We start from the raw sequence: 12,964 nt of genomic DNA, 5'->3' as shown, positions 1-12,964 counted from the left end.
ACCTTACAAATTAAATGGTATAAAATTCTGTCTAGTCTTTCTCTGAAAGATTAGGGGTATTCCTAGATCCAGTTCATCTCTCCATGTAGCACTTTCAGTCTGCCTCACAAGGGTGACCATCTCACTGGCTCCAGAGCCTTGCCTTAGCTCATGGTTACAAAAACCATGAAGATCAAAATAAAAGGAGCCACAACTTTAAATTGCCAAGGGGACAAGAGGAATCACAGGTATTGTTTCTACCTTTTCAGAAAATCCTAACCCTCTACATTCACTGGCTTCTAACTCATGCCAGAAGTTTTCTACTATATTTCCAGAGTTGGTAAGAGATACCAACTAGATAGAACTAGATTCAGAGACTTCAAACATGGTGAGTTTTTGTCTAACCAGGAAAATTATTTGAATTTGATGAGATAATAATGCCATGCCATCTTAATATTACATAGTTTGTACTAATAACAACCAATATTCATTTTTGTCCTTTATAGTTTGCTACTAAGCCATAAGCAAGAAAAACAAGGGTTTAAAGTTAGTTTAATTTTAATTTAATGCTCCCTACCTCTTTTTTTTTGATAGTTAACTTATTCGTAAAAATGAGATAAAGATCTCTTCAATTTAATTTAGAGAGTTTTTGGGGGGATAAAAGTAGGCTAGTAGCTGGGAATGTGCTTTGAAAATAAACAGAGCTTAGAGATGAGATTTTACAATGATCATGTGATACATCACTCTAACTTAATAGAACAATGAAACACAGTTAGGAAGAAAATATTTCTGAAAAACCATATACTGTACTCTAGTGCCAGAAAGAAATTGCTTTTAGTTATTCAATGTTTTGGATAATGTTTTTGTCAAGCTTGGGGAGTGGGTTTACCAAGTGCTAACCCTTCTTCTGAGAAGATAGTTTTATCTCAGAGCTTTGGAGGTAGCACAGATAAAATTCAGAAATATGAACTCTTACCACTGAAAACCACTTAGGCTTAGGTCTTTAGCTTCTTCCCAGTCAGTTGGTTTTCTTTTGAGTATAAAATATACTGATACTTAGGGCATTACGTTAAAAACATATTAAAGCAACACTTCAGTGTCTTCCCAAATGTAATTTTTAGAACAATGAAAACTAGGAGGGGTTAGCAAAGATCAGAACTCACAGATAGGCAGGCAAAGGAGCAAGATCCATAGGTGGTGCAGAGCCATCTTCTTCTGGGGTCTAAATGTCTGCACCAGAGCGGCTCTGTGCTGGCAGAGACTGTTTTGCTTGAGTTTCTTGCTCCTTTTTATAGCCACGTTTAAGAAAGGAAGTGTGAGCTAACTGATTTAGGAAGACTTGTTTTTTTTATTGCTATGCTAATTTTTTCCAATTAGATAACTTAAAAGGTGCCTTGCCTTAATTAGTATTTGTCCAACAAAATCCAAATATTTATTGAGTACCTACTATGTGGCAGATACTATTCTGGGCACTAGTAAAATAAAGAGTAACACAGTAATTGCTTGACCTCTTTTTGTGGGGCTTATGATCTCTTTGGAAGGATCAACAGTCAAACAGGCAACTCCAATATAGTGTGATAAATGTTGCCATGGGAGAAATACAAGGAGCTATGGGAGTGGCAGGGGCATCTAACCCAGGCTAAAGGGAGCTGCCAAAACCTCCCTGAAGGAACGGACAACTGTGCTGAACAAGACCTAAAGAGTGAGTTAGCATTATTAGGCAAAAGCTGGTGGTAGATAGGAAAGAAGAAAAATGTCTCAACACATGGTAGGAGCTTATTAAGTGGTAGTAATTAATATTATATCATTAACATTACATAAATTGATAGAATTATGTAATTATATAAGATAAATTATAGATTAATTTTATTGTAAGCAAATAGAATGATATATATAATCATTATTATTTCTCCTTATGGAAATTATTTACTATAATTAATATTTAGCATATTAACAACACACAATTATGGTGATATATACCATATATACATATATGGTAATATATACTACGACCTTGTCTAAATATGATCAGAGTTGGTGAACTCAAAAGGCTTCCATAGCCTTGGCAACTCATGACAAGAGCCTAGGGTGATTACTGATGCCATAAACAAGAGTGTCAATTTGTTAAGTCAACAACAGGAGTCACTGTGCACTTACTTACTCCTCATGTAGGATCTCTGTCCTTAATGTGTTGTACATTGTGATTTAATGCTATAACTAGTACTCAAACAGTATTTTTCACTTTGTGTTTCTATGTGGGTGCAAACTGTTGAAATCTTTACTTAATATATGCTAAACTGATCTTCTGTATATAAAGAGAATTGAAAATGAATCTTGCTAGAAAAGCGGCGGCAGCGGCTCCAGCAGCAGCAGCAGTGGCAGCAGCGGCAGCAGCGCCGGGCCCCGGGCGGAGGTGCTCGCAGGCGGTGTTGTTTCTCGAGCTGCGGCAGTGCTCAGCCCGGCGCCAGGACGAGTCCGGCTCGCGTTCGTCCGCGGAGATCTCTCTCATCTCGCTCGGCTGCGGGAAATCGGGCTGAGGCGACTGAGTCCGCGATGGAGAAAACTTTAGAAACTGTTCCTTTGGAGAGGAAAAAGAGAGAAAAGGAACAGTTCCGTAAACTCTTTATTGGGGGCTTAAGCTTTGAAACCACAGAAGAAAGTTTGAGGAACTACTACGAACAATGGGGAAAACTTACAGATTGTGTGGTGATGAGGGATCCTGCAAGCAAAAGATCAAGAGGATTTGGTTTTGTTACTTTCTCATCCATGGCTGAGGTTGATGCTGCCATGGCTGCAAGACCTCACTCAATTGATGGGAGAGTGGTTGAGCCAAAGCGTGCTGTAGCAAGAGAAGAATCTGGAAAACCTGGGGCTCATGTAACTGTGAAGAAGCTGTTTGTTGGTGGAATTAAAGAAGATACTGAGGAACATCACCTTAGAGATTACTTTGAAGAATATGGAAAAATTGATACCATTGAAATAATTACTGATAGGCAGTCTGGGAAGAAAAGAGGCTTTGGCTTTGTTACTTTTGATGACCATGATCCTGTGGATAAAATTGTATTGCAAAAGTACCACACCATCAATGGTCATAATGCAGAAGTAAGAAAGGCTTTGTCTAGACAAGAAATGCAAGAAGTCCAGAGTTCTAGGAGTGGAAGAGGAGGTAACTTTGGTTTTGGAGATTCACGTGGTGGTGGTGGGAATTTTGGACCAGGGCCAGGAAGTAATTTTAGAGGATCTGATGGATATGGAAGTGGACGTGGATTTGGAGATGGCTATAATGGGTATGGAGGAGGACCTGGAGGTGGCAATTTTGGAGGTAGCCCTGGTTATGGAGGAGGAAGAGGAGGATATGGTGGTGGAGGACCTGGATATGGCAACCAGGGTGGGGGCTACGGAGGTGGTTATGACAACTATGGAGGAGGAAATTACGGAAGTGGAAATTATAATGATTTTGGAAATTACAACCAGCAACCCTCTAACTACGGTCCAATGAAGAGTGGAAACTTTGGTGGTAGCAGAAACATGGGGGGACCATATGGTGGAGGAAACTATGGTCCAGGAGGCAGTGGAGGAAGTGGGGGTTATGGTGGGAGGAGCCGATATTGAGCTTCTTCTCTTTGCCTTGGGCTTCACTGTATAAATAGGAGAGGATGAGAGCCCAGAGGTAACAGAACAGCTTCAGGTTATCGAAATAACAAATGTTAAGGAAACTCTTATCTCAGTCATGCATAAATATGCAGTGATATGGCAGAAGACACCAGAGCAGATGCAGAGAGCCATTTTGTGAATGGATTGGATTATTTAATAACATTACCTTACTGTGGAGGAAGGATTGTAAAAAAAAAAATGCCTTTGAGACAGTTTCTTAGCTTTTTAATTGTTGTTTCTTTCTAGTGGTCTTTGTAAGAGTGTAGAAGCATTCCTTTGATAATGTTAAATTTGTAAGTTTCAGGTGACATGTGAAACCTTTTTTAAGATTTTTCTCAAAGTTTTGAAAAGCTATTAGCCAGGATCATGGTGTAATAAGACATAACGTTTTTCCTTTAAAAAAATTTAAGTGCGTGTGTAGAGTTAAGAAGCTGTTGTACATTTATGATTTAATAAAATAAATTCTAAAGAAAAAAAAAAAAGAAAATGAATCTTGATGTGAATGGAAGGGGAGAGGGAGTGGGAAAGGGGAGGGTTGTGAGTGGGAGGGAAGTTATGGGGGGGAAGCCATTGTAATCCATAAGCTGTACTTTGGAAATTTATATTCATTAAACAGAAGTTAAAAAAAAACATACAATTATGGTAATATATAAGATCCAGTATCATATAAATATAGTTATAATATATAAAACATTATAAGTATATGACAGATAACAATATATAATTATATACTTATAAATATGATTACTATTATACTTTTTAGAGATACAATACATTTTTTTAAAGATTTTATTTATTTATTTGAGAGGTGGAGTTACAGACAGTAAGAGGGAGAGACAGAAAAGTTTTCTGTCCATTGGTTACTCCCCAAATGGCTGCAACGGCTGGAGCTGTGCTGATCCGAAGCCAGGAGCCAAGAGCCAGGAGCTTCTTCCAGTCTCCCACATGGGTGAAAGGGCCCAAGGACTTGAGCCATCCTCCACTGCTTTCCCAGGCCATAGAAGAGAGTTGGATTGGAAGAGGTGCAGCTCAGACTAGAACCGATGCCCAGATGGGATGCCGGCGCTGCAGGTGGAGGATTAACTTACTGTGTCACAACGCTGGCCCCAACAAAGTGTATTTTTTAAAAAGATTTATTTATTTACTTGAAAGAGTTATACACAGAGAGAGAGGAGAGGCAGAGAGAGAGAGAGGGAGAGAGAGGTCTTCCACCTGCTGGTTCATTCCCCAGTTGGCTGAAACAGCTGGAACTGTGCTGATCTGAAGCCAGGAGCTAGGAGCCAGGAGCCAGGAGCCAGGAGCTTCTTCCTGGTATCCCACACAGGTGCAGGGGCCCAAAGACTTGGGCCATCCTCTACTGCTTTCCCAGGCTATAGCAGAGAGCTGGATCAGAAGTAGGGCATCTGGGACTCGAACCAGCACCCATATGGGATGCCAGCACTGCAGGCGGCAGCTTTACCTGCTATGTCACAGTGCGGCCCCCACAATACACCTTTGATAAGACTTAAAATCGAAAGGGATTCTTTAGACTATCTACTCTGTTTTGTAGCTGGGGAAACTGTGATTTTTCCCAGGATGACACAGTGAGTTACAGAACTGGGGTAACAGCCAGAGAAGGTTATTTGCTGAAGCCTGCACTACACAGACATGCACAGCAGCAGGTGCAGAGGAAGCACACTCAGGAGGGATTAAGCCAGGTGTAACATGGGACTGTTCTTCAGCAATGGCCCACGTCCCAACCATAAGAGCGAATGCCCTTCTCTGTGCAGGGGTGTGTCATGGGGTGGCGGTGGGAATAAATATTTGGGTCCAGGAGCCAAGAAGTTTGATCTTGGGCCTCATTGTTTTGAGGAGTGCTGGGAAGGCTGGGGACACAGTGCTTGAGTTCTGGGGGTGGGGGTGGGGGTGGGTAGAGTTGTGTACAGCTTTTCTCACTGAGAGGAGATGCTGACTAACTGATTCTAAGCAAACCGATTCTCCGGAACAAGTCTTTAAATAATTCTGTTTAGGGGCCGGCACTGTGGCATAGCAGGTAAAGAGGGCACCTGCAGTTCCACCATCCCATATATGGGCACTAGTTCAAGTCCCGGCTGCTGCAGTTCTGATCCAGCTCTCTGCTATGGCCTGGGAAAGCAGTGGAGGATGGCCCAAGTCCTTGGGTGCCTGCACCTATGTGGGAAGGCCCAGAGGAAGCTCCTGGCTCCTGGCTTCAGATCGGCGCAGCTCTAGCCATTGTGGCCAACTGGGGAGTGAACCAGCGGATGGAAGACCTCTTCTCTGTGCCTCTCCTTCTCTCTCTGTGTGACTCTGACTCTCAAATAAATAAATCAATCTTTCAAAAAAGAACTCTTCAGGCCGGCGCCGCGGCTCACTAGGCTAATCCTCCGCCTAGCGGCGCCGGCACACCGGGTTCTAGTCCCGGTCGGGGCGCCGGATTCTGTCGCGGTTGCCCCTCTTCCAGGCCAGCTCTCTGCTGTGGCCAGGGAGTGCAGTGGAGGATGGCCCAAGTGCTTGAGCCCTGCACCCCATGGGAGACCAGGAAAAGCACCTGGCTCCTGGCTCCTGCCATCGGATCAGCGCGGTGCGCCGGCCGCAGCGCACCGGCCGCGGCGGCCATTGGAGGGTGAACCAACGGCAAAGGAAGACCTTTCTCTCTGTCTCTCTCACTGTCCACTCTGCCTGTCAAAAAATTAAAAAAAAAAAAACTCTTCATCATTTCCCATTTACTCTTATTCATTATTGGATAGTTGAATGCCTTTATGTTGGTGTATTGAAATTACCGGGGCTGGTGCTGTGGCATAGCCAGTAAAGTCGCTGCCTACAGTGCCAGCATCCCATATGGGCACTGGTTCGTGTCTCGGCTGCTCTACTTCCAATCCAGCTTTGTGCTGTGGCCTGGGAAAGCAGCGAAAGGTGGTCCAAGTCCTCAGGCCCCTGAACCCACATAGGAGATTGGGAGGAAGCTCCTGGCTTCCTCTGACATTCAAATAAATAAATAAATATTTAAAAAAAAGAAATTACCAGCTGTTTGAGACCAAAAAAAGATTAGGAATAAAAGTGGAATTTCCCAAATTAATGGCATTTTATTTCATAAGATTAAACCATATTATTTTACATTTCTAGCAAGCGTGTCTTCTGAAATATGTAATTATTATATGTGCAAAAACATACCTCTATCATGTATCAAATACATACAGAGAAAGAATATGAAATTGCTAAGAGCTAAAAATCTGATTCAGTGTCTTTTTTTTTTAAAGATTTATTTATTTATTTGAAGGTTGGAGTTACACAGAGAGAGAGAGGTTCACTCCCAACTGGCCACAATGGCCAGGGCTGTGCCGATCTGAAGCCAGGAGCCAGGAACCTCCTCCGGGTCTCCCATGAGGGCACAGGGGCCCAAGGACTTGAGCCATCTTCCACTGCCCTCCCAGGCCATAGCAGAGAGCCGGATTGGAAGTGGAGCAGCTGGGTCTCGAACCAGTGCCCATATGGGATGCCAGTGCTTCAGGCCAGAGCATTAACCTGCTGCGCCACAGCACCAGCCCTTCTATGTCTACTTTCTATACTCTCTTTCTTCCCTCTTACTAGAATGCTCCTGCTTCCCTTGCCATTTAACTCTTTTTTAAAAAATTATTTATTTGTTTGAAAAGCAGAGTTACAGAGAAGCAGAGGCAGAGAGACAGGAGAGAGAGAGAGAGAGAGGGAGAGAGAGAAAGAGAGAGAGAGGCCTTCCATCTGCTGGTTCACTCCCCAGATGGTCAGAGACTTGAACTGGTGCCCATATGGGATGCAGGTGGTTGCTTTACACGCTATGCCACAGCACCAGCCCTACCATTTAACTCTTGATTGATACCATGTTTTTTTTTTTAAAGTATAGACTTATTTGAGAGGCAGAGTTACAGACAGAGAAAGGGAGAAGACGGAGAGAGAGGTCTTCCATCCTCTAATTCACTCCCCAACTGGCTGCAATAGCTAGAGCTGGATGGATCCAAAGCCAGGAGTCAGGAGTTTCCTCAGGGTCACCCACATGGGCACAAGGGTCCAAGCACTTGGGCCATCTTCCACTGCTTTCCCAGACCATAGCAGAGAGCTGGATTGGAAGAGGAGCAGCCAGGATACAAACTGGCACCCATATGGGATGCCAGCACCACAGGGGAAGGCTTAGCCTACTACGCCACAATGCCAGCCCCAAGTCTATGTCTTTAGAGACATTAGATTAGTATCTTGCTCAAGGTTTTATTTCCCATTAAACCTGGACCAGAATCTTATTTTTGTCTTTCAAACTTAAGTTACCAGACAACTGGTATATCTTTAGCAAGAAGATACTGTATTTGAGAATTCTTTCTCTTGATAATCACATAGAAGGATTTGAAATTCTTCTGTTCCATGGAAATAAGAAAACCATGAACAAAATTAAAGCCATACTTTTCTATAGTGTATGCAGAACACCCTTGATGGACAAAGTTACAGAAGAGAAATGAGCCTTTTATAGATGAGCAAAGATCGAAGTAGCTCCCACACATTGGGCAGGAGACTGGCCTGGGTAGAGACAAATAGAAGAGAGGGTCTGCCATTGACAAAGACGTTGCAGGAGAAGGATGTATGAGAGGACACTTAGGTGACAGATGGGCTGGCAAGACAGATTGGGATCTGGAAGAGCCCCAAGTGGAAGACAAATATTTTTGTTCAACAGTTTTCATCCCTCTGCAGATTTTTTTCTGAGAAAGTGGCACCGAGAAGTGACTGGAAAACAGAGGCAAATTGTACGTTACCATCTGTTTTATAATAATTGGATTCTGAGGTTTTAATCTAAAAGTAAACTGAAAATACTGAAACTGAAGTCCAATCCCTTCCCATATAAAATATTGATAAGATTTAAAAGGCAGTGGTGAAGGAGGCTGGAGAGTTAGCCTAACTGCAGGTGCATTCAATGTAATTAAGGTTTTGGTTTCATCCTGGTTCAGGTGAATTCTAAAGGGAATTTTGAGGATTTCTTCTCACTCCCAACTGCCAGAGGGAAGGGCTTACATTTCCAGGGAAATTAACAAAGCAAAGAAAGACAAAATATACTATTCGTTCATACTCAATTATTAGAATTCAACAAAAATTATGAAAATTATTAAGAAAGTTGATTCATAATCAGGAGAAAACTAAATCAATAAAAGCAGACCATGGATAGCCTAGTTATTAGGATACAGTAGACAAGGACTTTAAAGCAACTGTTTGTGACATTTTAAGGAATTTATAGGAAAAGTTGTTGAAAACTTGAAGAGATAGGGTATTTCTGGAGAGAAATGAAAGCCCAAAAGAGAACCAAATGGAAATTCTAAAATTCAAAGATAAAAAATATCTACATTAAGCTGGCGCCGTGGCTCAGTAGGCTAATCCTCCGCCTTGCAGCGCCAGCACACCGGGTTCTAGTCCCAGTCAGGGCGCCGGATTCTGTCCCGGTTGCCCCTCTTCCAGGCCAGCTCTCTGCTGTGGCCCGGGAGTGCAGTGGAGGATGGCCCAGGTGCTTGGGCCCTGCACCCCATGGGAGACCAGGATAAGCACCTGGCTCCTGCCATCGGATCAGCGCGGTGCGCCGGCCGCAGCGTGCCAGCCGTGGCAGCCATTGGAGGGTGAACCAACGGCAAAAGGAAGACCTTTCTCTTCTCTCTGTCTCTCTCTCTCACTGTCCACTCTGCCTGTCCAAAAAAAAAAAAAAAAAATCTACATTAAAAATAACTAGATGGGGGGCCGGTTCTGTGGCTCACTTGGTTAATTCTCGCCTGCGGCGCTGGCATCCCATATGGGCACTAGTCCCGGTTCTAGTCCCGGTTGCTCCTCTTCCATCCAGCTCTCTGCTGTGTCCCGGGAAGGCAGTGGAGGATGGCCCAAGTGCTTGGGCCCCTGCATCCGCATGGGAGACCAGGAAGAGGCTCCTGGCTCCTGGCTTCGGATCAGCGCAGCACCAGCCATAGTGGCCATTTAGAGAGTGAACCAACGGAAGGAAGACCTTTCTCTCTGTCTCTCTCTCACTGTGTATAACTCTACTTGTCTTAGAAAAAATAACTAAATGGGGTTAATAGTAGGGTGGGCTCTATAAAAAAAGAACAAATAAAAACTATTCAAACTGGAGTAGAGAAAGGAGAAAAAAATATGAAATAATTAGGGAGAAATCTGATAAAAGACACTGTAAACTAGAAAAATCAGCTCCGAAAAATTAACACCTAAGTAAATGGAGAAAAATACTTGTGAATGATTGGAAAATTTTCTATTATTATGATGTGAATTTTATTCAAACATATCTATGATCTCTTCACAACTCTACTCAAAATCCCTGAACTTAACAAGCTGGATCTAAAATTTATATGGAAATGCAAAGGTCCTAGTCAGGGAAAATAACTTTGAGAAAGAACACCATAGTTGGGGAGCTAACACTACCTACTTTCATCAGTTGTAAGTTTAGAGTTAAATAATGCTAGCATAAAGACAGACAAACAGGTAAATGGAATAGAAGAGAAAATTCAGAAATAGAATTACACACTCATGGATGATTTGGTAAAGTACAAAAACAGTTAGTGCAAAAAAGATACCCTTTTCTACAAATGGTGCTAGAACAATTGGATATCCACAGGAGGGGGTGGAGAGAGAACTTTGAGGCAGACCTCCTACCATATGCAAAAGTTCATTCAAATTGATCATGGACTTAAAGGTAAAACTTAAAACAATAAAGCTTCTAGAAAAAAAGATAGAAGCCATAGGAGAAAATATTTGCAACAATAGGATGGACCAAGTTCTTTCAGATACATCAAAAGCACAATACATAAAAGAACAAATTGATAAATTGTACATGACCAAAATTAAGACCTAATTTTTTTTTATCAGTAAGCATGCTAGCAAGTTTGATGAAGACAGTACAACTAGCAGACATGGTGGGCATTTTGGTAAGGAACTGAGAACTGAGTCTGTATTCAGACTGGAGTTTCTATAGAAATGGGTATTGGCCTTCTGTTCCTCTTCCCCTCTGTCTTCTGGGGTATGTTGTGTGGAGGGTTTTCTGGATTGGAGATCCTCCCAGAACTCCATAAAGGACCAATAGTTCCTAGGTGTGGGGTGGGGACAATTCCTGTAAGCTGCTCCTGGGAAGATTAATGAATGAAAGCAATACTTTAGCTATGCAATTGCTGGTCAGGCTTGCTTCTGCATTTCTTCCCCCATTCAACCACACAAAATACTCAACCAACAAGATTATTGAACAAGGAGAACACTTTTAATGTGTAAATACTTGGGTGCTCCCAAGGCTTGCTTCCTCTTTCCATCAACAAAAATTATCATTTTCTTAAAAAAAAGTTTCATTTTCTTTAGCTCCTCATATACTCATATACACATAAGCCAGTGTCTACCTAGCTACCTTAATATTCCCCCTCAAGAGAAGTAGTCCATAATCTTATGGGAGTAGTATGGGTGAAGGTCCATCTTCTGAATGTTCTTCAAGCTGGCATATGGGCATAGAGCTGGTGTGGGTATGAATTTTAGCATCATTTTTTTCTAGATCAGAAAAGAATGTCATTGGTATTTTGATTGGAATCACATTGAATCTGTAAATTGCTTTTGGTAGTATGGAAATTTTGATTATATTAATTCTTCCAATCCATGAATGTGGAAGATTTTCCTATTTTTTGTGTCTTTTATTTCTTCCTTTAATGTTTTATAATTTTCATTGTAGAGATCTTTCACCTCCTTAGTTAAATTTATTCCAAGATATTTAGAATTTTTTGTGCTGTCATGAATGGAACTGCTCTTAACAGTTCTTTATCAGCTATGGCATTGTCTGTGTATACAAAGAGGCTATTGACTTTTTTGAGTGTTGATTTTATATCCTGCAACTTTACCAAAATCTCTTATGAGTTCCAATATTTTCTTAGTGGAGTGTTTCAGTTATGCTATATTTAGGATCATGCCATCTGCAAACAGGGATAGTTCGACTTCATCCTTTCCAAATTGTATCCCTTTGACTTCTTTTTATTGCCTAATGGATCTTGATTAAAATACAGGACTATGTTGAATAGCAATGGTGAAAGTGGGCAGCTTTGTATGGTTCTGGGTCTTAATGGAAAAGCTTTGAACTTTTCCCTATTCAGTAAAATGATGGCAATGTGTTTGCCATATATTGCCTTGATTATGTTGAAGAATGTTCCTTCTATACCAAATCTGTTTGAGGTTTTTATCATGAAATGATGTTGTATTTTGGCAAATGCTTTCTCTACACCTGTTGAGATAATCATATAGTTTTTATTCTTTAATTTGTTAATGTCATGTATCACATTTATTGATTTGGGTATGTTGAACCATTCCTATATACCAGTAATAAATCTCACTTGGTCTGGGTTAATGATCTTTCTGATGCATTTTTGGATTCAATCAGCTAGTATTTTGTTGAGGATTTTTGCATCTATGTACATCAGGAGTATTTGTCTATAGTTTTTTTTTTTCTTTGTTGTGTCTTTTTCTGATTTTGGAATTAAGGTAATGCTGGCCTCATAGAAGGAGTTTGGGAGGATTCCTTCCCTTTCAGTTGTTTTGAATAACTTGAGAAGAATTGGAATTAGTTCTTCTTTAAAAGTCTGGTAGAATTCAGCAGTGAAGTCATCCAGTCCTGGGCTTTTCTTTGTTGGGAGAGTCTTTTTTTTTTTTTTTTTTCTTTTTGACAGGCAGAGTGGACAGTGAGAGAGAGAGAGAGAGAGAGAAGAGAAAGGTCTTCCTTTTGCCATTGGTTCACCCTCCAATGGCTGCCACGGCCGGCATGCTGCAGCCGGCGCACCGTGCTGATCCGATGGCAGGAGCCAGGTGCTTATCCTGGTCTCCCATGGGGTACAGGGCCCAAGGACTTGGGCCATCCTCCACTGCACTCCCGGGCCACAGCAGAGAGCTGGCCTGGAAGAGGGGCAACCGGGACAGAATCTGGCGCCCTGACCGGGACTAGAACCCGGTGTGCCAGCGCCGCTAGGCGGAGGATTAGCCTAGTGAGCCATGGCGCTGGCCAGGGAGAATCTTTATTACTGATTCAAACTGTGTCTTGATTATTGTTTTGTTTAGGTTTTGTATGTCTTCATGACTCAATTTTGGGAAATTGTTTGTGTCCAGGAATCTAGCCATTTCTTCTAGGTTTTCCAATGTGCTGGCATATAGCTGTTTATAGTAATTCCTGATGATTCTTTTTATTTCTGTGGTAGCTGTATTACATGTCCTTTGTCACTTCTGATCTTATTATTATCATCAATCTCTTTGTGTTCACATTCTAATATTGAAGTGTTGGTGTGTTCATTTTGCGGAGTCACGCTGTCTT

The 12,964-nt window shown here is 41.8% G+C and overlaps 2 protein-coding genes across 3 annotated transcripts in view; one reads left to right on the top strand and one right to left on the bottom strand.

Moving 5' to 3' along the window:
• The window catches only part of CD84 (CD84 molecule), a 34,936-nt gene extending 33,649 nt beyond the window's left edge, over positions 1–1,287 (bottom strand). Inside the window, exon 1 of the mRNA XM_008264214.4 lies at positions 1,143–1,287. Within this exon, the coding sequence (XP_008262436.3) occupies positions 1,143–1,188 (46 nt within the window). The 5' untranslated portion in view covers positions 1,189–1,287. The remainder of the gene's footprint in view (positions 1–1,142) is intronic.
• Positions 1,288–2,305: 1,018 nt separating this feature from the next.
• On the top strand, positions 2,306–4,120 carry LOC100353281 (heterogeneous nuclear ribonucleoproteins A2/B1). Of its 2 annotated transcripts, XM_051858467.2 has the most exons (2): positions 2,307–3,286; positions 3,407–4,120. In XM_051858467.2, the coding sequence occupies exons 1-2, from the start codon at positions 2,533–2,535 to the stop codon at positions 3,589–3,591; spliced, it is 939 nt and encodes a 312-aa protein (XP_051714427.1). In that variant the 5' UTR covers positions 2,307–2,532; the 3' UTR covers positions 3,592–4,120. The 2 variants fall into 2 exon arrangements, with proteins under 2 accessions (XP_002715276.1, XP_051714427.1); XM_002715230.5 differs by having other exon boundaries at positions 2,306–4,120.
• Positions 4,121–12,964: the final 8,844 nt, after the last annotated feature.

The sequence above is a fragment of the Oryctolagus cuniculus genome, chromosome 7 (genome assembly GCF_964237555.1).
Source record: "Oryctolagus cuniculus chromosome 7, mOryCun1.1, whole genome shotgun sequence".
NCBI lineage: Eukaryota > Metazoa > Chordata > Mammalia > Lagomorpha > Leporidae > Oryctolagus > Oryctolagus cuniculus.
The sequence above is the reverse complement of the archived record's forward strand: the minus strand, read 5'-3'. Positions and strand labels throughout refer to the sequence as shown.

Excerpts from the sequence above, each read along its gene's own strand:
- LOC100353281 (XM_002715230.5), top strand. The coding sequence starts at position 2,533 with ATGGAGAAAACTTTAGAAACTGTTCCTTTGGAGAGGAAAAAGAGAGAA.